Source organism: Lemur catta, chromosome 4 (genome assembly GCF_020740605.2).
Source record: "Lemur catta isolate mLemCat1 chromosome 4, mLemCat1.pri, whole genome shotgun sequence".
NCBI classification, from domain to species: Eukaryota; Metazoa; Chordata; class Mammalia; order Primates; family Lemuridae; genus Lemur; species Lemur catta.
Window position 1 is genome coordinate 66,627,117 of NC_059131.1, and position 25,387 is coordinate 66,652,503.

The window sequence follows — 25,387 nt, forward strand, 5'->3', positions numbered from 1 at the left end:
TATGAGAACTCCCACTTGTCTCAAATCCAAGGATGAAATGAAAGGTTTCAGTTTTAAAAGTCTTCCAAGCCAAGCTTGCAGGCTGCCCACAATTAAGAATAAAAAGACGTCTAGTAGTACCAATTGTCAACGCTGTGGCGATTTGCCACAGAAAACCACAATGGGAAAATTCACTGACGGGGGTTAAAAAAAAAAAAAAAGTAATTTTCCTCAGCAAAATCTCCATTTTCATTTTCACTCTGTAATTTTAAGGGTGATCATTTTCAGGAATATAGGTAAATGGCATAGTCTTAGTAAAAGGCAATGTTCTATTGCATTTATTTTTTTTAAAACAAATCCAGGACAGGGCAGAGTGTTCAGGTTAAAGAAAAACTTCAGGTCTGGATTAGTTAACCAAATGTGGGAAGGAGCCCAACTCCGCCAGGACCATGTGATCTGGGGGCTCAGTGACCTTGCGGAACTTTCAGTTCCCACGTGGATAAACCCTGGCACGGGCCTGTTCCTCACAGGGTTGGGTGGCCATGCCCAAAGCACTTAGGCCAGTGCCTGACACACATGGAGACTTATATGGCATCATACAAGGACAGTAACTGAGGGTGAAGTTACTGACACACTTAACTCACATTTAAGTTATCTGTCTATAACTTTTACCCAGTTAAGAGCAGAAAAAATTTAAATAACCAAGTCCCGGCAAGAACACCACAGTAAAAACTCAACCAGTCAGGGGTGGCTGGGGCCAGGGGTTGAGGGCAGGGACTGACTACAAAGGGACTTAAGGGAACGAACTTGGGCCATGGGAATGTCTAAGGACAGTCTGGGGAGAGGGGCAGCAGCACCAAGGAGAGAAAAGATGTGGTTTGGAGGTGCTACTGCCGGGGGCATCAATAACGTGACCTGCCTACTTTACACACGTGGTGTAGGTCTGTGAGCCCCAGGGAGGACTATGAGGGAGCAGCTGAGTCGATCTGGTTATAATTAACTGCACTGCACCGGATGCGGGCCCCAGGGTGACATGTGGTCCTTAGCTCTCTGAGAAGAGAGAAGGCCAAGTTCAAATTGCTGCTACCATGCGGCCCAAACCTAAGTGGACACAAATGTGCCCTTGTCTCTCAAACATCTTTTAAGTGTACTTTCACATGGGAACCATACTTTTGAAGTGTACAAATTTCCCTTCAGACTATAGTTAGTCATTTAACAGCGGGTACATTAAGGGACTTCTTTAAATAGAAAATAGAAAACCCCTAACTGTCACTGCCACACCTTTGAATTTGGCCTTCTCTTCTCTCAGAGAGCTAAGACCACCTGTCACTCTGGAAACCACATCCTGTGCTCGCTCTCATTTTCAGTCTTATATTCTGCTGTTCCCCTACCCCAGATCCTCAGTGCTATTCAACGCTTGCTGTTTCTCTCCTGTGCAAAGCTCTCTTCATGCTTGTGCTTCGGCACAAGCTGGCCCTTCTGCCTTGAAGGAAGTGGCATGTCCTACCAGGACCATTTTGAAAAATGGGGCATTTTGACAGGGTTGAAAAGCTACTTTTTAAAAAAAAGTTTAAGGTAACAGAATAAAGGGCACCCAATTCCACCAGAGTTGCAGCAGTCCTTCATTTTCTACTTTATTAATTTCTAAACTGATAGACTTTTAGAAACATGTTTGATTCACATAATTGCGTCCCATTCCTTCCTCTTTTCCTCAAACAATTACAGGGGGCTTTCTCCTTTATTCATTTCTGTATTATCTAAATTTCTGGTGTTACTTTTATAATTAGAAAAAGTGACCTTTTAGAAATCTTGTAGAACTGGGTAGATGCAGTGGATGGACACTGTGGGCCGCCTTTTCGGGTTTGTGCAAGCAGCTGCGGCCCCTGCCCGGGCAGGCAGCGGGACTCGGGAGCTGACTCACCCGGCAGGTCCTCCCAGCCCCCTCGTCAGTGACTGGTCAGGAATCCTCACTGCAGCCAGTTAAGGCAGGGCACTAGCACCCGCTGTTATTGTCCAGTGGCGAACTTAGGTCTTAAAACCGGCCCCGTAAGCCTACATGAAAGGACCTACATTCTATGGTTCTGAGAGAAGGGGTAGGGTTGGGGGTGTCTGGGTTTTTCTCTGCCTACTAGAGGATGTTTATAGAGTTGAAGAGAACCATTAGTCCTATTCCTCAAAGGGATATTAAACCTAACATGCATCACTGAATGTACTCAAAGAATTGCCTGCTATAACCGGATTTGCTATATAATCTGGAGTTCAAAGACAGTGAGAGATTGCACTGTGGCTAAAGTAGTATCTCCCCCTCCCTATAGAGTTTACTATACGCAAGTACCTATTAACTAATGTAAAATGTTAAGCACGTAACCCCCGTCTCCCCAGAGCTGGCCTGGAAGACAAGTGGGGAAAGCAAACAGTTGAAATGCTACAGTGATAAACACAGGATTAAGATATAAAGGGGCTTCTAGAACACTGAAAGGGAATGATCAGGGAAGGCTTCTTAAAAGAGGTAACCCCTGAGCTGAGACTTGACTTAAAATATGAGTAACAGAGAGATGAAGGGCGGGAAAGGGCTCTAGGCAGAGAAGTGAGAAAGAATGCAGCAAACATAGGGGAAAGTTTTTTTTTTTTAGAGACAGAGTCTTGCTCTGTTGCCCAGGCTAGAGCAAGTGCTGTGGCATCAGCCTAGCTCATAGTAACCTCATACACCTGGGCTTAAGCAATCCTTCTGCTTCAGCCTCCCAAGTAGCTGGGACTACAGGCACGTGCCACCATGCCCAGCTAATTTTTTCTATTTTAGTTGTTTGGCTAATTTCTTTCTATTTTTAGTAGAGACAGGGTCTCGCTCTTGCTCAGGCTGGTCTCAAACTCCTGACCTTGAGCGATCCTCCCGCCTTGGCTTCCCAGAGTGCTAGGATTATAGGCATGAGCCACCGTGCCCGGCCTTGGTGGCGGGGGGTGGGGGGGAGAGGGTTTCAACAAATGGTGCTGGGACAACTGGAGAGCCACCTGCAAATGGATGAGGCTGGACACTGACCTCACACGATATACAAAAATTAACTCAAAATGGATCAAAGACCTAAATGTTAGAGGTAAAACTGTAAAACTCTTAGGAGGAAACTCAAGATTAGGCGATGATTTCTTAGATACGAAATCAAAAGCATAAGTGACAAAAGGAAAAATAAACTTGACTTCATCAAAATTAAAGACTTTTGTGCTGAAAATGGAATCATCAAGAAAGTGAAAAGACAACCTACAGAGTGGCAGAAAGTGCTTGCAAATTATATACGTGATACAGGGGCCTGGTATCCAGAACACGTAAAGAACTTGTACAATTCAGTAATAAAAAGTCAAATAGCCCAATTAAAAAATGGGCAAAGAATGTGAATAAACATTTCTCTAGAGAGGTTGTACAAATGGCCAATGAGCACATGAAAAGATGTTCAACATCATTAGCTTTCAGGGAAATGCAAATCCAAACCACCATGAGCTATCTTTACATCTAGCAGGATGGCTATAACAAAAAGTGACAGATAATAATAACACATGTTGGTGAGGAGATAGAGAAGTTGGAACTCTCCTACATTGCTCCCATGGATGTAAAATGATTCAACCATTTTGGAAAACAGTTTGGCAATTCTTAAAAAAGCTAATCATAGTTACCATATGACCCAGCAATTATACTGCTGAGTATGTTCCTAAAAGAACTGAAAACAGGTACTCAAACAGATACTTATGCACGTATTCACAGCAGAATTATTCATAATAGCCAAAAGTGGAAACAACCCAATGTCCACCCACTGATGAATGGATAAACAAAATGTGGTATATCCACACAATGGGATGTTACCAAGAAACAGAAAGAATGAAGTACTGATACATGCTACAACATGGGTGCACCCTTAAGGCATTATTCTAAGTGAAAGAAGCCTGACACAAAAGACCACGTGGTGTATGACTCCATTTAAACGAAATGTCCAGAACAGGCAGAAAGTAGATTAGTGGTTGCTCAGGATATGGGGGGAGGGGGCACTAGGGCATGACTGCTAATAGATATGGGGCTCCTTTTGGGGATAAAAATGCTCTAAACTTAGATTATGGCGATGGTTGCCCAGCTCTGTAAATACACGAAAACCACTGCGCCATTTGCTTTAAATGGGTGAACTTTATGGTGCGTCAATTATATCTCAATACAGATGTTTTGAAAGAAAGAATGAAAGAAAGAGCCTCAACCAAGGACCTGTGAGGGGTTTAGAGTGTCTGAATCCGGGCAGTGCTGAGACGGTGGGGGTGGCAAAGGAGGCTGGAGAGGCTGCGAGGAACCAAGTCACGCAGTCACACAGGCCACACTCATGAGCCTGGATATTCTCCTGAAGGTAAGGGACAGACACCAGAGTTTAGGGAGAGAAGCAACACATCAGATTCAATGTTCAGAATCTGTGGCCACAGTGGGGCATGCCTAGATGCAGAAGGAGGGTGAGGAGGAGTCAAACTAGGGCAACGTATAAGAGCAGAGGATTCTGAAGAGCAACCCTGACTCACTGTTCCTTTTCCTGCAATCTCAGAAGCCGTATCTGTTTATAAACACAGTCACCACTCTCAAATAACTCACACTTTAGATGGCAAGACGAGATGCTCCCATAAATGATTACAATACCCAACAGAGTCTGGCAAGTTTCTGAGGAGCTTCAAGTTCGAGACACCACTGATGTTCAGACTGAAAGTCACTGAGTTAAGAACCAGGGGTGCCACAGGCAGGGGTGTTTCGAGACTCTTCCAGCCTAGACAGTACACCCAGAATTCAGAATGGGGAAAGCCCTAGGCTGCACAACCAGCCTACATTTTCCAGCCAGGTACTGGCAGACTGCAGAGAACCCCCAAATCTCAGGGCTGGAAGGGATCAGAAAGGCCTGGAACCACTCCCTGTTTGAGGCCTGAATTCCACCTACAGGCCCCTGTAAAGAGTAACTGCCATAACAACCAGAGCATTTGTTTGGCCACTGCAGGGACAAGCAGACCGTCCCTGGTCTATTAATGTCGCTTAAGTTACAAACGATCACAAGGTGCCAGAGCACATTAATGCAGATGTCACTGGCCGGACAGTGAAACTACTAAGTTGATTTCCCCCAACGTATTACTAAAACACATCTTTCCCACCCTGTGCTTGTGAAATGGTGTGCTTGGCCCTTCCACAAGAGAGCTCACCTCTCTGCTCAATTAACTCAGCCTTTAGAGCAATTATTTTGCAGCTGGTCAGATGGTAATGAACAGGAAAAAGGGGACGTGTAGAGAAAGTGGGGAAGTGTAGCAAAGAAAGGGAAGAGTTCACAGCATATCAGTAAGTCATGCCAAGTGCCATTATTCTAGGCCTTTCTCAGGAGACAAAAAACAGAGACAGGACGTCTGAAACCTTTATCCACAAGCGCCGTGAAGGGCCTTGGAACTGAAAGGGACTGGAGGGTTGTCTGCAAGGCCAGAAGGGTGGGGAGGAAAGGGAAACCGAGCAGAGGGCACTGGACACATCCTGCTCCACCAAAGCAGGGGTGAAATGGGACGGACGTCTGAGGGCAGATATACAGGATGGAAGGCCCTGTGATCAGCAAGACCGAGACTCCCATCAATGACTGCAACACCCGACGGAGTCTGGCAAGTTTCTGAGGAGCTTCGACGTACCACTGAGGTTCAGGTTGGAGGGCTGAGACTGTTTTCCACTTTCCTTACCATTTATTTGTAACACAATCGAGATGTTATGACAGTTTGAGGGTACACTTGGAGTGTTCTGCAGAGGCCAAGCTGTGCATTTAATTAAGCTTGTCATTTACTTGTTTACACCTCTATCACAAAAAAATCTGAGGCACTATGAAGGATGTACAGATTAAAGCAGAAAGGTGTGAATAAAAATCAGGACTGGGGAGGCGGCTTTGTGTATGTTATCGTATTCAACTTTCATGACTCTCCTATTACTTAGATGTTTTCACAGCTGAGAAAACTGAAGCTCAAGACAAGTAACTTGCCTAAGGTTTTACTGTTATTAAGTAGCAATCCGATTTGAATCTAGGTTAAAAAAAAGTAAGCTCTTTCCTCTCTGTACCGTGCTGCCTGTAACTCTTGGCTTCTCTGTGGACACCCCCTACCCAGGCAGAGGATGGACTGGTCAGGAGCTTGGACTCTGAAACCACATCACTTACTGGAGAAATTATTTACTCTCCCCGCACCTCAGTTTCTCCAGCTGTGAGATGCAGATATCATAGCACCTCCATCCCCGGGACTGTCATGAGGGTTAAATGAGTTAATATCGCTAACACACTTTTGGAGCAGTTCTTGCACACAGTAAGCACTAAACTAGATTAACTAGCTAACTAAGCTAGGAGTGGACTTGTGTGAGTCAGACGGAGATGATACCGGATGTCTCCCAGTCCCAAGGAGTGAATGAGATAACACACATGAAGGGGCGTCCATTCGTGTCAGTTACCAACCGACCATGCTACCTTATTTTCCAGCCCGCGCTGAACATTATTGGATCATTGAGCCACTCTAATCATCAGTGAAATTAGCACTTCATATGTCGATCGATTTAGAAATAAATATACAGTAAAAGAAAAAAACCTTGAAATATAATTTGAAATCTTTAAAATTAAAAACAAAACACAAGAAACCAAGTGATATTAAGAGAATTTCTTCCCCGTCTGTTTTAACAACACGTACATGGGCAGCATCAGGGCAAATGAACTCCATGACAGACGCGCTGTAGTGTGTCGAGTGGAGCCCACCTCACCCCACAGCACGGCCACAGTCGATGGGAGAAGAATACTATAGGGGAGATGGGTCAGTAGTTGTTTTTTTTTAGAAGGGGGTGATACTTGGTTTTGGAGTGCTGAGATTAAGTGTTTTCCCCTCTGTTTTCAAACTTTCATTACCGTTTATTTGTAACACACTAGAGATGCCATGGCAGTTTAAGTGTCCGCCTGGAAATGTTTTCATTTAAACCACACCAACAGGATATCTAACCTTTACGCGGTCAGGGTCCACATAATGCATTTTTTTCATATCACATTCTTCAGCAGTATAGTTTAACTTGAGGGTATAAAAGATCCACACTCCAAACATAAACAATAGAAACCTGGAAGAAAAATCAATTAGGTATAATGATGGAATCATGTGATAATCACGACACAGTTGAAATAAATGAAAATCGAACCCAAATCGAGTTTGCCAGCCATGAAGCATAAAAGTACTATCTTTAAGTTGACCTCAGGGTGAAAGGAAGGTACCGTTTCCTATTTTCCTGACAAGATAAATTGGCCATTTATGACTGCCTTTGTTTTAAGTGAATATAAAAAAAAAAACTTTTTTTTTTTGCAAGGCACCATAATAAAATCTGAATCACAATGCCAATTATTGGACTTTAAAAAAATCAAGATTTGAACTCTAGAATCTCAGATTCGATGTTTTGTGACTTTGAAATATCGTCAGTCCTTTAAAAAAAAGAAACACAAGAGAAACAATCTATTCATCATACTTCTAACGAATTCTACCCAGAATTGAGATTGACTGAAATGAGATGGTACCAGTACCATTAGCTACCCTTAAGATCATCTAAAAAAATATTTTTAAAGATAATTCACACTATCATGGAGTTTGCACACACACAGAGGATTTGGAGAAAATAGCTGTGTCTAGTCTTGGTTCTAGAAATCTCATTTTTAATAAGCTCCCCAGTGACACTGACAAATTAAAACTCCAAAAAAAATAAATAAATAAACATCCCAGTTTAGACCAAAGTTTAGAAACCACTGCTTTAAATAATTCGTGTTCTTGAAAAAATAAAGGTAAGGAATAATAAGCTTAAGGGGAAAATAATGCATTTTCTAAAGAAAGGGGCAGCTTTAAAAATAATACAGCATCTAGCATAATATATTGTATATAATAGATGTTAAATATTTCTTGAGACTTGAGCTGATGATGCAAGAAGTATTGCTGGAGTGTTTTCAAGACTTTTCAATGCTCATTTCAACAGGTTTCCCATGAAAACCTGGACAAGCGTCTTCATTTTTCCCTGGGACTGAGTATAATGTTAAATGAACAAGATGCTATCCTTTGTGTGAAAAAGCAGGTTGGTGGAGTGGGGGAAAACACACACACAAAATATTTCTCATCTACATAAAAGCTGGTAACTCTGGTTATCTTTCAGTGCGGAGGGGAAATGTGGGCAGCAGGGATGAGAACATGTTTCATCGATAAATAACTTTTGAGTATCTTGTGAACATAGCATTACCTACTCCCCTCTCCAGCCCTCAGCAATGGGGTCACATTCAGTGCATATAATACTTCACTTATTTTGATTTAAAAAAAAAAAAAAAGGAAAAACAAAGAAAAAAAAGAGTGTTAAAGGCAAGCCCGGAATTTACAGCACTTGGCACAGGGTACTGTGATTCCTGGCTGCCCCACTCACACTGCAGGAGTGGCACGGGGCCCCGGTCTCCCTTGTTGCGGCCGGCACCCAGCACAATGTCTGGCACACCGTGGGCCTCAATAAATACGGGTTGATGAGTAAAAGGAGACTGAATGTGATGCAAGTCTTTATTCATATAAATTTCCTATTCTCACCTTTTTCCCCCTCTGTGAGATGGGAGACTAGATTTCAAGGTTGGATTTCTATCTTTAGACATGGAAAAAGGTAATTTTCAACTTAGTTTGGTATATAAAAAAACAACTGACAAGTTCCTCCTTTACTAATTCTATCACTTACTAGGATATAAGTAAGGGTGACCTGGCTGAAACACCCTATCATCCTTCTTTATTATTCAATATTTAATAGTATTCAAGTGCCTTCAGGGAAATTCAATTAACTATATTTTAGATTAACTTAAAATAGCTCATGGAAAAAGCTATTTTTTGTTAAATAATGGCATGACGAGCAGTGCCCTGTAGGAGCTGCTCTCTCGGCCACCCTGGCTCAGGCACAGGGGACAGGGTGGTACCAAACACGGCTGGACACATGAACCCACTCCACCTGTGCACTGAATCCTGACTCGGACCTGCCTCTGAATGATCCTTTGACCAAGTAGGCCTCTCCAAACATCAGCCATATTTAGGGCAATAATTGAATTTTTCTCCCAATTCTACACAGTTGACCCAAATCAGGGGTATTTTATGGCCCAAGGAGTGGTACTTACTTGAGGATCTTTTTTAACAAGCTGGGTCTTCTCATCTTGTTTTGAGCTTGGTTGTACCATTGCAGGGGAGGCCTTGTGCAATCACTTCTCTGTTTCACACAGTTATACTCACTTGGCATTGCTGTGAAGAGAGGGGAAGACGACGGGGGAAAACAGAGGGAAGAGTTAGGCAAATTATGTTTTTCAAAGAGCCTTTATGTGATGCATCCATACCATGGAATACTACTTGGCAGTAAAAAGGAATGAACTGATACACACAACAACTTGGATGAATCTAGAGAGAACTATGCTGAGCCGATACCAGAAGGTTACATATTATATGATGATTCCTAACATTCTTGAAATGACAAAATTATAGAAATGGAAACTAGATTAGGGAATGTCAGAGGTTATTGATGGGAGGCAGGTGTGGCTATAAAAAGGCAGCACACGGGACCCTTGTGGTGATGGAAATTGTCTGCATCTAGACTGTACCCAAGTCAGTATCCCAACCGATATGGTACAATAGTTTTGCAAGATACTATCACTGGGGGAAAATGAGTAAAGGGTATACAAGATATCTCTGGATTATTTCTTATGACTGCATGTGAACCTACAATTATCCTCAAGTTAATTTTTTTTTTTTTTTTTTTTTTTTAGAGACCCTTGGGCCGGGCATGGTGGCTCATACCTGCAATCCTAGCACTTTGGGAGGCTGAGGTATGAGGATCACTTGAAACCAAGAGTTCAAGACCAGCTTGGGCAACATATTGAGATCCTGTCTCTACAAAAAACAGAAAAACTGGCTGGGCGTGGTGGTGTATGCTTGTAGTGCCAGCTACTCAGGAGGCTGAGGCAGGAGGATTGCTTGAGGCAAGGAGTTGGAGGCTACAGTAAGCTATGATTGTGCCATTGCACTTTAGCCTAGGTGACAAGTAGGACCCTATATTTAAAAAAAAAAAAAAAAAAGACGACTAGCTTTAAGCTGATAACTGCCCAAGCTGAGAGATGGGTACATGGGGCTCATTATGTAATTTCCTCCACTTTTGCGGATGTTTAAAATGTTCCATAATGAAATAGTTTATAAAGAAACTGTTATACATTAAACACAGTAGAAAAGTGTCACATTAAGAAAAAAAAGAAAAAGAGAATATGGTATGGCAATTTTAAATGAAACTTTTCTTTAAAAAAATATATGTTCTTGGGTATGCCTGCCTACTTACTCTTTTCAATTAACTTTAGTCTCAATTTTTCAAGGTCTAAATAATATTCTAAGGGTAAGTAGAAATTGGTATGTCTCCCCCCATATTAGCTTTCCTCTTCCTCTCAACTTAATAGAACACTAGATTTTGGAGGACACATGGCCTCCCAGAATAAAGACTACATTTCCCAGCCTCCCTTGGACCTAAGTATAGCCTCATGACTAAGTTCTAGCCAATGGGATATGAGCAGAAGCATCCTGGGAAACTTTCTGGGTGCATCCCTTGGCATACTCCCAGCTTCTCTTCATCTCCCTTCCTCCTAGCTGAAATACAGAAACATGATGAGCAACTTCGGACCACACAGAAAGGATATTATCCAAGGATAGTGGAACAACAAGACAGAAGACGACTGGGTCTCTGGCACAACCCCATAGGGCAAAGCTGCCATTCCATCTCTGGACTGTTCTATTTAGAGCAATAAACTTCTCTCTAGTTTAAGCAACTGTTAATTAAAAGCAAAGTCATATCTCAACTAACATAGGTATCAATTACTTTTTAAAAAAATTATCTATTTTTTTGAGACAGAGTCTCACTCTATTGCCCTGGGCTAGAGTACAGTGGTGTCATCATGGCTCACTGCAACCTCAAACTCCTGGGCTCAAGCGATCCTCCTGCCTCTGCCTCCCAAGTAGCTGGGACTACAGGCCCTCGCCATGAGGCCCAGCTAATTTATCTATTTTTAGTAGAGACAGGGTCTCACTCTTTCTCAGGCTGGTCTTGAACTCCTGACCTCAAGCAATTGTCTTGCCTTGGCCTCCCAGAGTGCTAGGATTACTGGCATGAGCCACCATGCCCGGCTGGCACCAATTACGTTTATGATAAATTTATATATTAAGAAATGATGTCATACTCTGGTTTCTCTTCAGATCGTATAAATCTTTCACCTTTTACTGAAGATTTCCGTGCAGAAATGATGTCTTTGCTGTATTTAGTCTTTCAGTCAGAGGAAGAAGTTATATCTCATTATGCACTTTATTTTTCCTATTAGGGTTTTGCCTTTTTTTTTTTTTTGAAAAAAATCTTATCTCAGACTAAACAGATGTTCAAGTATTTCTTTTTCTGCTACCATAAACAATCTCTCCCTCAACTCCAATTCTAACTGTGTAGCAAGAATTTTACCAATTCTAAAGAATGTTTATCCCTATCTTTCTATTTGAATACTTTCAAAACAAATAGTGCCAAGGCCCTTATTAATAAACCTTTGCTGAAGAATCTCCTGAATTCTTAAATCAGAAGTTAGGACAACCAAGACCCTGGAAGGTTCTCAAACACAACTCTGTGGTTACCTAATGTGTGGTCAGCCATGCGGCAGGAACTAGTAGGCTACCTATGGACAGTGCACATATAAATCAGAAGTTTTGGGGATAACCAGAATGACACAGTTCACACCTACGTGGACCTCCAGAGAACAAAGCTGACTGTGGCTAGAACATGAGAAAGATTCTGTTGTGTGCAAGACAGTGCTCTGGCTCTCAGCTCTACTCTGCCCCTCCAGCTATAAGCCTGTAAACTACATTTCCCAGACTTTATCATGTCAGCTGCTTCCTGTTGTGATCTGAGCATGTGCCGGTGGAGACTAGAAGACAAGAGGAAAGAAGTGTTTCCATTCCCCCAACTTGCTGAAGCTTCTGACAGGAGCAGCAGTAGCAGAGGCAATGGAGGGTGCCTACCTATGACTCCAGCAACATCTGTGGCACTTCTAGCAACTCTGTGACAAGTATAAGCTTCAGCCATGACAATGGCTTCCTGACGCCCAAGTCCAGCTCTCTGATGCAGCCCCCGACCCACGCTCAGACCTGTACATCTGACGACCTGTGTGTTTGCCATCTTCATCTCAAGCAACATCCCTAAGCAGAACATGTCCCTCCATTCCTTACATTATTGCACCATCTGCTCAGCCATTCAAACCAAAAACCTGCAAATTAACCCCAGACTTTCATTCTCAACCCCAATCAATCCCCAGGACCTGTCAATACTACTTCTGAATTTCCCCTGCCCACCACACTCCTTTAGTAGCACTTAACCTGGACTTCTCTGTCTCAATTTCATTTCCTCAAAGCCACCTTTCTAAAATATTTATCCGCTTAATGGCTCCCACCTCATCTCAGGTTCTGTCATTCCATGTGACAAACTTGTCTGTCACACTTCACAAATAAATACTGTTAGAAACCTGATGTGCCAGACAGTTGCCTCAGTGCCTTTGCCCAGTCTGGAATCCCACTCCAACAATCTGCTTGGTTAACTACTTTTCATCCTTAAACCCAGCTCAACCATCTCTTTCCTCCCCTATGAGGTCATTTTCTAACATCATACCCATCCCTGGGCATTTCTCTATCTATTTACCACATGAACTGAAATTTTTTTGCAAATTTCTGGAGGGCTGAGCTGCAGGGCCAGGGCTCTGTTCACTTTTGTATCTCTAACACCCGAGACAGAGGATGGCACACAGTAGGCCTTTAAGAAACATCTCAAATGGAACAGAATGTGCATGACATGTCTGTGTCCTGTCATCGAACAAGATAAACTTTCCCCCAAAAGAGCAGTTTCTCAATACTAGTTCAGATTGAAGCCCAAATTGACTATTAACAGAAATTATGATGGCAAGAATAAAGTGTAAATCCATCAGGCCATCTAAAATGTCAACGATGGGAAATTTGTTGGTAAATTATGGCACAAACCACATGAATACTCTGCAGTCATTAAAATCTTGCTACACAAATTTGGCCGGGCGAGGTGGCTCACGCCTGTAATCCTAGCACTCTGGGAGGCCGAGGCGGGTGGATCGCTCGAGGTCAGGAGTTTGAGACCAGCCTGAGCAAGAGTGAAATCTCGTCTCTACTAAAAAATAGAAAGAAATGATCTGGCCAACTAAAAATATATATAGAAAAAATTAGCCGGGCATGGTGGCGTATGCCTGTAGTCCCAGCTACTTGGGAGGCTGAGGCAGGAGGATCACTTGAGCCCAGGAGTTTGAGGTTGCTGTGAGCTAGGCTGACGCCACGGCACTCACTCCAACCCGGGCAACAGAGCGAGACTCTGTCTCAAAAAAAAAAAAAAGAAAAAGAAAAAAGAAATCTTGCTACACAACGGGGTCTCTGGCCAGCAACATCAGTGTCACCTGAGAGCAGGTTAGAAATGCAGAGCCTCAGGCCCCACTCAGGCACCACTGACTCAGAACCTGCATTTTAATGAGATCCTTAGGGGACTCATGGGCATATTAAAATTTGAGAAGCGCCAGCTTGAAGTACTGGGTACATACATTTATTGATAGAAAGAAGAAAAAAGCAGTTTTGTAAAATGTGTATACACACACACACACAGTCGTATCTACTTATGAGAACCCAACTTCCCAGGAGTTTCCTCAAACCCCTCTACTTGGACTCAGTAGTATTTATTTCTTCTGATTTACAAGGGACCATTTGGATTCCATGCCCCTCAACATCACAAAAGAATGCCCAACCTGAGTCACCTTCACAGATGTACAACTGACAAACAGTGAGGTGGCCTTAAGATGCTCCCTTGGACAGCCCGGCCCAGGGTTTATTAGCTGAAAGTCATAATCACCTCTACACCATCTGCACTGTTTTCATTCATTTCCTTTGTCTTTAATGTTCTATTTGGTGGAGAAGAGATTGAAATTAAAGGTTCAATCATATAAACATTGAATCAAGGGCATGCTTTGTTAACTGTTGGAATAACTGTGTGCCATAGATTTCAACGGCAATTATACTTTTAACTAACAAAAATGATCAGAATATAGGGAAAAATTGTTTATGAAGGCACAGGTAATTATAGGTATAATGACATCTGGAAGAAGGCACACCTATGTTATCAACAGGTGGTACGACTGTGAGTTTCTCTTTTTGCATTCCTTTTTATACTATCTGAATTCTGCATATAACTAGTATTATTTCTGAAAAATTGAAACTGTTTTCATTTGGGAGGAAATCCTTAAGCTATGATTGATATTTATGCTATGAAAAGATATTTGAAAACTACCTGAACAAAATATTTTTAGGAACCTTGGATCATCTCTTTAGTACATTAGGGACAACATCCCATAAATCAAGCATTTAAGAGTGCAAAAGCAAACCAGGTGCAGTGGCTCACGCCTGTAATCCTAGCAATCTGGGAGGCTGAGGCGGGAGGATTGCTTGAGCTCAGGACTTTGAGACCAGCCTGAGCAAAAGCAAGACCCAGTCTCTACTAAAAATAGAAAAATTAGCCAGGCATGGTGGCGCACACCTGTAGTCCCAGCTACTCGGGAGGCTGAGGCAGAAAGATTGCTTGAGCCCAGGAGTTGGAGGTTGCAGTGAGCTATGATGGCCACTCTACTCTAGCCAGGGTGACCGAGTGAGACCTTGTCTCAAAAAAAAAAAAAAAAAAAAATTAAGAGAAAAATAAAGTGAAAAGGCAGAAACTAAGTTACTAGATTTTCAGGAGGAACTTCATTAAGAAAGGACCATGTGATTGCTGAGCTAGAAAAAATACATTTATGGAGAAGTAGAATAAAAGATGTTGACACTCAGCAAGTCCAGGTTGCCTCAGGGGCAGAAACTGAGTCACTCCCCTTTCGTGGAAGCTTCACAGGGTTTTCCAAAGAGCTGGTGAATGGATGAACAGAAGGAAAAAGGATGACAGAGGCCCCTCCCTTCGGAGGGCTCGTACTCTCACCTGGCCTGGTCTGGCACTGCAGCATCAGGTGGAGAAGTACAGTTATCACAAACATCTCCCCACACTAAAGCCACCCCCCAGCCACTGGTGTGCATGTACACACACAGCCTCCGTTCAGTTCAGCAGACTAGACCCTCTCCTCAATTCATTTACATAATGTGAAGAACGCTTGAGCTAGAATAACAAAATAACTACAGATATGGCCCACTTACCAAAACTGCTTATACAGATAATCCTAACGCATGGCTTATTTTGTCTTTATAACACTTATCATCATGAGACATATTATTCACACTTTTTTTACTTTTTAATTACACATTATCTCTTGTCTCCCCCACCAGAATGTAGATTCTATGCAAGAAGGGGTCTCTGCTTCGCACCCCACTGTATTCACAGTGCCTGGGATGGTAAGAGGCATGACCTGGGCATCTGATATCTATTTACTGAATAAATACTCAGTTTCGTAGGAGGGTTTCAGAGGTGATGGTGGTTATGGGCATTCCTCCAAGGCTTTTGTTGGCAGGCCATCACAGGGGCTAGCCTGTCTTCTGTCTGTGGCTCCTCCTGGTCCTCCTTTTCCATCTCCTAAGAGCTAGGATCCCCACGGATTATCAATTTGACACTCTTCCCACTCAGGCTGCTCAGGTAACAGTCTCCACATCATGTCTTAACTAACCACCTTTATGCAGAAAAGGCCTGGCTTCCAAGATTATATTTTTCTACTCACATATAAAAATGTAACAGATTTCTCTTACCAGTCTATATGCCTGTTGAAGAAATTCTTTTTATTTGTTTTATAAATTGATATATAATAATTGCACTTATTTATTTGGTACATATGCTATCTTGACACATGCATACAATATGTAATGATCAAATCAGGATAATTGGGATACCCCCTCTCAACCATTTATCATTTCTTTGTGACGGGAACATTGCAAATCTTCTAGCTATTTTGAAATACACAATAAATTATTTTTAACTATAGTCTAGTGTTATCGAACACTAGAACTTAGTCCTGTATTTTCAATAATTCTTTTTGAGGCCCCAGTGAAGAAATGTAAGGGCAAGCTTGGGCTTTTAGCCCACTTGTAGAACATTTAACTTTTATAAAATTAAGAATTAACCATCCAAGGCCTGGGCATAGTGCCCCATGCCTGTAATTCCAGCACTTTGGGAGACTAAGGTGGGAGGATCCCTTGAGGCCAGGAGTTAAAGACCAGCCTGGGCACCATAGCAAAATCCTGCCTCCACAAAAAAAAGAACCATTCAAGACAAGAGCAGAATAGACGCTGCAGAGCAGTGCATGATGAATGCCAAATTAACTGCATGGATAATTACTGGTACAAGAATGAGTAGGGCACTAATATTTATTGGGAGGAATAAGCCTACACATGATCCCACTGAATCCTAAAAATACCTACTTCACTGGCTTGCTATCTGCATTTAATCTGCCGAAGGACACACGTGGGTAGCCAAAGGAGCTGAGAATTCCACCCCACATCTATCCACCTCCACATCTGTGGCCTCCCATGGGGGTGCCTAGAAAGGAGGGTAGACTTGGAACAATGGGTGAGCATGCATGTATGTGTGTGATGAAAGGATGGCATTGTTAATAAACTAACAGAGAAAAAAAAGAGAAAAGATCACAGTACACAACTGTCCCTTTGTTTGTTTAACCACCTGTGGCTTCAGTTGTTGTCTTTAAGAGTTTGTTTTAACAGCATTTGAAGAGTTACCAAGCAGACAGTAAGGTGTGGGCTCCCTCCCACATCCTCCAGACCATATTCCAAGGAGACTGGTAAGGTCAGCCTGGTAGAAAAGCAAGCACAGCTGTCTCCTGTTATCAATAACATGTTATACAAAAGGTGTTACTTCGTACCCCTACATCTCTCCCACTGTCTTCACTTTCCAGATGATGTTTTTCTTTTGGCTGCCCCTGTTTCCCCTCCACATCACCTCCCTCCTTTGATACACTTTCCCCTCCTCCTTCCCCTCCTCCTTCCTGTTCTTCACCACTCTGCCCAGCTGCACTCCCTCCAGCCAGCTGTTCCAAAATCCCTCCCCACCTGCACACCAGCTCCCTCTTTGGGACGTTACTGGGTCGAAAGACATTATAAATTACTCAGAGCCCAAATCAAAATCAAGCCTTTTTTCTTTCATGACTATCTGAGGCCATTTGCCTCTTTACTAACTTAGCTCCTGGCACAGGGGAGCAACAAACCATCTTAACAATACACTTCATCTCCCAGTTGGCCCCTGATATTTGACATAAACTCCAAAAACTACAAGCAGAACTTTTCGACCTAGCCTTCAAGGTCTTCAATAACTGAGATGAGGAGAGGAAAGAGAAAAAGAGGGAATGAGACCGGCAGCAGGCCCTAGAATAAAGTTTTCCAAATGGTGGCTACCGCCATAAAAGGAGCTTTTCAGAGACAGAGTTACCCTAGCAGCCCATACAAGATGACACCAGGACCACACTCTTCTCCAAAAACTGAGCCGTACTTCATCTACAACCAACTCTGGGTCACTGGAATAAAAAATGCCCCAGGAAGTGGGCTCCCCAGACCATGCCCTCTCTATAAAACGGAGGGACGCTGAAAGTGGGAGTACCCTCTCCTCGAGACAGGGGACCACACTTGCCTTCCAGAACCAGTGGGCACCCCACCCGAGCCAACGTCCTCAATAGCCATGAATCTTCTGGGACTGCTTTAGTCTGATGGACGGACAGACCCTGGCTTCAAAACCAACTTCACTTCACAACATCAAGATGGCTGAGCCTTGGGTAACTCTCTCTGTTGCAGGTAAACAAGTCGATTTTCTAATTGATACTGAAGCCACTTACTCTGCTCTTCCTAAATTTTCAAGACCTCTACCTCCTTCCTCTATCTCCATCATCAGAATTAAAGATAAAATGCAAAACCCCCTGTGTACTCCATAGCTCCTCTACTCACTGGGAGATCAGGTCTTCACTCATTCCTTCAGTGCTTCTCAACTGCCCTATACCCTTATTGTAAAGAGATCTTAGGGTGCAGTTAGACACCCAATTCCTTCTATCACCACAGACTTCCTTTCTCGGGCTATTGGAAAAGACTTAACTGGGATTTTATATACAGCCTTTCCCCTTGGTATAAACAAATAATGGTACAATATTTACGTCCAAAGCCCTAGCTCTGTACTTTCAAAATATTAATATGAATTTTCTGCCTGTTACACCTAAAAATATCATTCTGTCTGTTTGTGTGTCTATATGTGTCATATGTATGTGATGTTTTACTACCAAGATATGTAAAAGAGCTCTAATTAATTGGCTTGAAAAAGGAAACACTTAAATATTTTATCAAAAACATGAAAAAAACCTCAAATGCCTTTTAGTTCACGTGACTTCAGTAACCTTTGGTAAATAAAACTAATTTTAAAATTATTATTAAAGTTTAGATATCTTAAGGTCATAAAACTATTACTTCTGTGCTATCTTAAAGTTTACTAGATTTGACTGTGAGACCAAGAGCTTGCAAAGCCTTCCTTAGAACTATGACAAAGCTCGATAAACCTCCTTCCCTATACTCTTTTCAAAGACTCCATGGCTCCCCTAGAATGCCTTTATTTCTTAGCCCTTTTGAACTTATAGACAGTCTGTTCTCCTGTCCTCTTTCACCTCAATTTCCCTACCTCCACTTGACACTTACTTATCAACAGTCTTTGGAAATATACAGATACCCACCTTCCTCAACCCCTTAATTTAAAGAGACCTCAACATTTACAGCCCAGGGACTGAGTTTGACTCAAAAATCTCCCAGGACAAATTGGGCCCCTCCAACCTTAATAAAAAGGTCCTTTTCAAGTAATTCTCACCACAGCTAGGCTTCTACAAGTTCTGTCCTGGATTCATCTTCCTGACTCAAACCTACTGATCCTCCAGGGGAACCTTTTTCCACCCACCATGAACTCCCCAGAAACCCACCGGCCTACACCTGCCAGCCCATCACTGATACCAGACTTTGATATCACTCGACAAAAAGCCCCAAAATAGTGAGCTTCAATACTATGCTGTGGTATATATGGCTTCTTATTTTCCTAGTCCTTCTCCTTATATCTCTATCCAACTTACATACCAGGCCTGTCCCCCTTTTGCCCGTACCAAAAACCCTAATAATCATTCTACTTTCCATATTCCCCACAACGGGCGTCCTACAACATCCCTGTCTGCCTACAGTCCAAGAGGCCCTCCAACTTCTCAAAACTGTGGACTCTTCTCACAAATTGTTAGATGTGTACCAATATTTCTCCACAGAAGGAGCTTGTCACTGTCCCTTTCCCACCTCTTGAATAAAATCAGTTAAAATCTTACGTAATCCTCTCATATTCTGATCGCCTTGGGTGGACCATAAACCCAACAGTTTGACCCAAAGTAGATCACCTCCTCTTAAACTCTCTGTATAGCAAAGCCTGGCTTAATCTTCAGGTAATCGTATTCACTTCAGTTTCACTCACGAAACAAACTTCCCTGTGCCTGATTACTCCATCTCGCCCAGGTCCTTTTGTGAAAAAATGTTTTGATCACTCCCCGACTTACAACCACACTTTCCATCTATCTACTAACAGCATTTGGGTCAAACTACCTGCCTGGTCCCCTTTCTATAACATACTTTCCTAAACCCCACAATGTCACTACTACGTGGACCAAGACAAGCTATTCAAAAACCAACATTTGTCCCCCACGCCCTCAATCATGCCCCTTCAAAGGACATAACTTTTGGTTCCAACCTAATAGTATCAACAAACAGGGATGTCAAAAACTAAACAACCCTGAGACCTATGAGATAAAATAAAACCCTAATATTCTTTCCTTCAATTAGACACATAATTACTCCACTATTCCTAAATATACCTCATGCTTACCTCCATTGGCTGAAATGACTTTAGCTTCTACGTATGAAGACATACAACATGATAATACCTACCTTAAAAAATCTTATTTCAATATATCCATAGATATTTGTCTAAATCCCAAAAATCAAACTTACTTTCTCTGTAGATCACTTATTTATGGCTCCCAACAAACTAAACAAAAACTTGTAGTCTAACATATATAATTCCTAACCTTACTCCTATCAATAATACTATGCCTCATACCCTCAAACCAAGTCTGGAGCCTTTATCATTCTTATAATAATTGGAATAATATCTGGACTTGTTATGACACAACTAACTTACTTAATTCAATCTTTTCAGTATAGAGACTGTCTTTAAAAACAAGCTAATTAGCCATAAAATCAGCCCAACAAATTACTATACTACAACAACAAATAAATTCCCTGATGGGGATTGTTTTACAAAATAGACGGGCTCTGAATCTCCTACATGCCAGTCAAGGAGACACATATGGCATAATAAAAGAATGATTGTTTCTTTATTAATCAGTAAAAAAAAAATACAAACTAACCTTCAAGACATTTTAAAAAGGACTAATACACTTCACAAAGAACTTCTGGTGAATTTGGTGCAATTTTAAACTCCTGGTGTGGCCATGGTTCTCTTGGTTAACACCTCTCTTAGGACCCCTGACAGCTCTACTTTAACACATTTTCAGACCCTACATTCTCCACTATTTAATAACATTCACACAAAACCAAAATTAAAGCCCTTACTGTTTCCCTGCAACGTAATCCCTATCTCGCCTCTACTCTGGCTTTTAAGACCATCCACTTTCAGCCCCTTCCTCTTAATGACCCTCAATTGGGCTCTCAGACAGGGGCAACTCCACGACCCTAAGTCAACAGTGGGGAGTGGATTTCCCAACTCCTATACATTTCTCTGATGCCTTTTTTGCTGGTTAAGCCACATTCTGGAATAATGCAATCACAAGAGGTACCCATTCATACTCCTCTTGCTGGATCCTTCGTAGCCTTGACACATTTCCAGTCGGCTAACTATGAATGCTACAGTATGATTTATGTAAAGATCTCAGAGTGTTTTACAGCCAGTATCTTAAAATAGAGAAAGCACTGCACTAGGCTTCAAAGCTGTACACCCAAATTTGTCACATATTAGCCATATGACATTAAGCAAATCACCCAAACCTAATAAGAGCTATTTTCTTCATTTGCAAAACAGAAAAATTCCTATACTCCCATTCTCACAGGATTGTAAGGATCAAATTATAATAATATGTGTCAAATATTTTCTATTTCTAAAGTATAGTAAATGTGAAATATTATTAATTATATCTTGCTTGCTCATTAAATGAGAAAACTAATCTCTAAAAGGAGATGTCCAAGTCACATGTAGGGCTCATTTTCATATCTCTTAAAGTACTCAGCCTTTCACAGTTTGATTTGAAGAACACTAGCTAGTCGGATACATATATATTGGCAAAGCATTGTTTAACTGCCTTCTTGTTACAAGCAACTGCAGACTATGGTTTTCCTTGTTTAAACTTTCCTTTAGTTATATTATATAGTATTTCAACTGTCTAGATTATAATGTTGGTTTGTCTATGACTATATGGTATAAGGCAGAAACTAGAAAACATCTGAACTTTTGATTTTTTTAAATTCAGTAGGAAAATGCAATTAAATACATAATAGGAACTTATGTCTCATCAAAACATTAATAAATGATGATTTAATGAAAATGCAGTAAGAAAATAAAAATGAAAATGAGAAAAGTTGTTTAATACCTCAGATAGGTTGCATGGTATGGGAGAAACAGTACTGGGCTAGGAATTGAAAGACCTACGTTCTAGATCTGGCTCTTGGGCCTTATTAGCTGTGTGACTCCAAGGAACCTGGGCAATTCATTCATTCATTCAATATTTATTGTACACCTATTGAATGAAGGTACCATGATGAACCCATGAACCCCTATCCTCAAGAAGCACAATCTCGTGGAAGAGGGAAACATGTAAATAATTAATATATAACATGAAATGCATTAAAATATGCCTTATGCATAGAGTTGTGTGGAAGCTGATCAAAAGCCATCAGAAAAGGCAGGAGAGAGGAATGAGGGCCTATGGGTACACAGTTACAGCATTTCTCTTTCATTTCATAAATCGAATGACTGCATCCTAGGTGTTCTAAACTGCTTCAAAAACATAAACACTCATCACAGTTCTATAATAACTCTACTGTTAGGGAAAGACTCGCCCTGGCTAAAAAAGGTCCTTTAACATGTCATTGGTTGCTAGAGTTTTGCTCTCTTTAGATGTCCCCTCCAAGTCATTTCTCATATTTACTTTTGAGATGCACACTTCCACCCCATCACGCTGTACTGCATAATGTCCTCAGCCTCCAAAAGCAGGTTGTGCCTGCTAGGGCCACTGTGCAAAGGAAAAGAGGTAGGGTGGACCCTTCCCAGCCCTCTCTTGCTGACCCTTTCTTTCTGTATGGGGCTTTGCATTCCTAAGGATGGGCCCTTCCTCTGCTTGGAGATGTTACCTAAATCATGAAATGATATTAGTCAAAGCAATGGAACTTCAAAAGCATTTCCTTCCCAGTTCCTACTATAACATTTCTTTTGGCATAAACTGCTCATTATAATGTATTAAGTATCAGACTTCTGATGACTTGTCATACTTAAGTCACAAAACTACAGAAAACTTTTGAGTTTTTATAATAAAATGGCATTGTGGCTGGGTGAGGTGGCTCACACCTATAATCCTAGCACTCTGAGAAGGAAGATCACTTGAGCTCCAGAGTTCGAGACCAGCCTGAGGAAGAGCAAGATCCCATCCCTACTAAAAATACAAAAATTAGCAGGGGTGTGGTGGCATGCACCTACAGTAGTACCAGCTACTCAGGAGGCTGACACAGGAGAATCACTTGAGCCCAGGAATTTGAGGTTGCAGTGAGCTATGATGATGCCACTGCACTCTTGCCCAGGTGACACAGACCTTGTCTAAAAAAAAAAAAGTCAAATGGCTTTGTTATGCTAAGAACTACATGTGGGAGTGTCAGGTGTGGTTAGGGAGAATTGTCCTGGTTCTTTGGCTACTTGCTTGGAAGAATCACAAGCAGGGTTGGTGTGAGGGAGTGATGAGAGACACGAAGCACTGCCACACAAGCAGTTTTCATTGCAAAGCGAAAGTAAGTTCCAGAGAGAGGAACAAGTCTGTCCCCATGAGTGGAGATGACCCTGAGTTTAAAGACAGAGTATAGAAAGTATAGTACGCTCTCAAGGTCAGTAGAGAGCGGACTGCTCCAATAAGGAACAGCGTCAACCCAGGGTTAGAGTCTGTCCTTTATGGTAATCCCTAATAATATGTTAAGCTGGGGGTAGAATATTCACATCTTTTCGGGGAAGTGGATGGATATTCCTGGAATCATGTAGCCCTCCCATCTCCTGTCCTATATGGCTGGCTCCAGAACTGTCATGGCACTAGGGGGTATGAGTTTTACTATGTTAATGAGAGCAAGGTCACCTTTCGTCATAAGCTCTGAGCTTCTGCGCATGCTCCCAGTCGGGAAAAGTCCCTAACCTCAAGTTCTTGCTGTTGTGGTTTCTTTTCTCTGTTTTTATTGGTCTCAACCCTCAATCCTTAACCACATCCCCTATCGCCTGCCCTGCTGACTGCCTACCCCTCATGCCTACCTAACAGGAGTACAGGCAATAGCAACTCCCTCCCTTTCTCTCACCCTGACATAACACCTACCTTGTCAACTTTAAAAGGTACAACCTGGTCATTGACTTATCCTACATCATCTAGCAGTTGAAATCATCTTGTCACTGTAAACACTTTGCTTTCCTAGTGATGATTATATCATCTCTTTCTCTCTGCAGCAGTTCCAGTGGGGAAGACACAAAGAGGAATCAACAGCAGAGCCAAGTGAGAAATAAGAGGGAGAGAAACAAGAATCAGAGACTCTTAGGAATATGGTATAAACTGTTGCTTTCAAAGCAGTCATTTCATTTAATTCACATTCAGTCTGGAAACTTTATCTTTCTCAATTCAAAATTGACATTATAATTCAAAGGAAAATTGAATTGAAATGTTTAACATATTAGCACCAGTGCCCCAAGTAGTGTTTACCATGCCTTAATTCATCCAATTCTCATAAGAATCCCATGTTCTCATAAGAATCTCATCTTGCTCTATAAAACTATCTTGTCCTTCCTAAATACACTTTGTTTCACACCTGCCTTGCTTTTGGTGTGTCTGGTCATTCTCCAGCCAAGGGCACACCAAGAAACCAGAACAGACTATGACTACGACCCAACATAAGTGCTTTATAAGAAATTAACTCACATAATCTTCACAAGAATCCTAGGAAATGGATAGTTTCATTATCCCTATTTTACAAAGGCAGAAACTGAGGAAATTGCCCAAGGCCTATACAACTAACAATGCACAAAAGAATTTGGCTCCAGAGCTTAAGAATTTAACTACTATACTATGTAGCCTCTCTAGTAGTTGTTCCTGTAAAAGCCACATTGAATGCTTTAGGAAGACTAGATGAAAGTGAGTCACGCAAATTGCTGTTAGGTGTAGGAGAGACAACTGTAAAGGCTGGGGAAATTTTCATAAATACCTAGAAAGACTGTGCACTCAGACGGCTTTGCAAATGACTTTATGCACTCTATGTTGAAGATACCATAGATGGCATAGCCCAGGAGTTGGCAGACTCTGTGAAGGGCCAAATGGTGACTATTTTAGGTGTCGTAGGCCATGAGGTTTCTGTTGCAACTACTCAATTCTGTTTTGTTGGGCGAGAGTAGTCCTAGATAATATGCAAACAAATGAGCAAGGCCATGTTCAATAAAACTTTATTTACAAAAACTGGCAGCATGCTGGGATAAGATTTGCCCTGCAGGCTGGAGTTTACTGACCCCACACTCCAAGAAAAGGCTGAGGTCTTATGTTAAAAGAATGGCAAAAGAACGTTTACATTTTCAGTTAAAATGAAATGCTTAAGAAATGCACGTACCTAGTATCTGTATGATTCCCTGCTTTACCTTACTTTTTCAGTTAATCAACTTATGGCCCTAAAAGTCTGCTTTCAGTAACTGAGTGAATAGAATGTGGTGTCAATCTCCCACAACCTATATTTTAATTCATATCCCTATCACCACACCTATGATATAACTTAGCTGTAATTTTATACTATTAACTTTAAAAAGCACTCACCAGTATAGATTAGTACGGGTGTACTTCTATCATATAAATAGATTGTCATCTCTGTTGCAAAACTGCTGAAAGGAATTGTTAAAACTTCGGCTTCATGGTCAAACTTCAAGGGGTCAATGCATTTTATGAAAATATCTAAAAGTTGTGTGCTTAAGCAAAACAAATAAAAATGCTTAATTCAAACTTGA

At 41.7% G+C, this 25,387-nt stretch overlaps 1 protein-coding gene and 1 pseudogene across 3 annotated transcripts in view; one reads left to right on the top strand and one right to left on the bottom strand.

Moving 5' to 3' along the window:
* The window catches only part of ST3GAL5 (ST3 beta-galactoside alpha-2,3-sialyltransferase 5), a 54,829-nt gene that overhangs the window by 14,149 nt on the left and 15,293 nt on the right, over positions 1–25,387 (bottom strand). For all 3 annotated transcript variants that reach the window (XM_045550004.1, XM_045550006.1, XM_045550005.1), the window contains exons 2-3: positions 9,156–9,276; positions 6,988–7,099 (exon numbers count right to left, since the gene is read on the bottom strand). In XM_045550004.1, coding sequence (XP_045405960.1) covers positions 6,988–7,099; positions 9,156–9,276 — 233 coding nt within the window. The remainder of the gene's footprint in view (positions 1–6,987; positions 7,100–9,155; positions 9,277–25,387) is intronic.
* Positions 11,243–11,348, top strand: LOC123637540 (annotated as a pseudogene).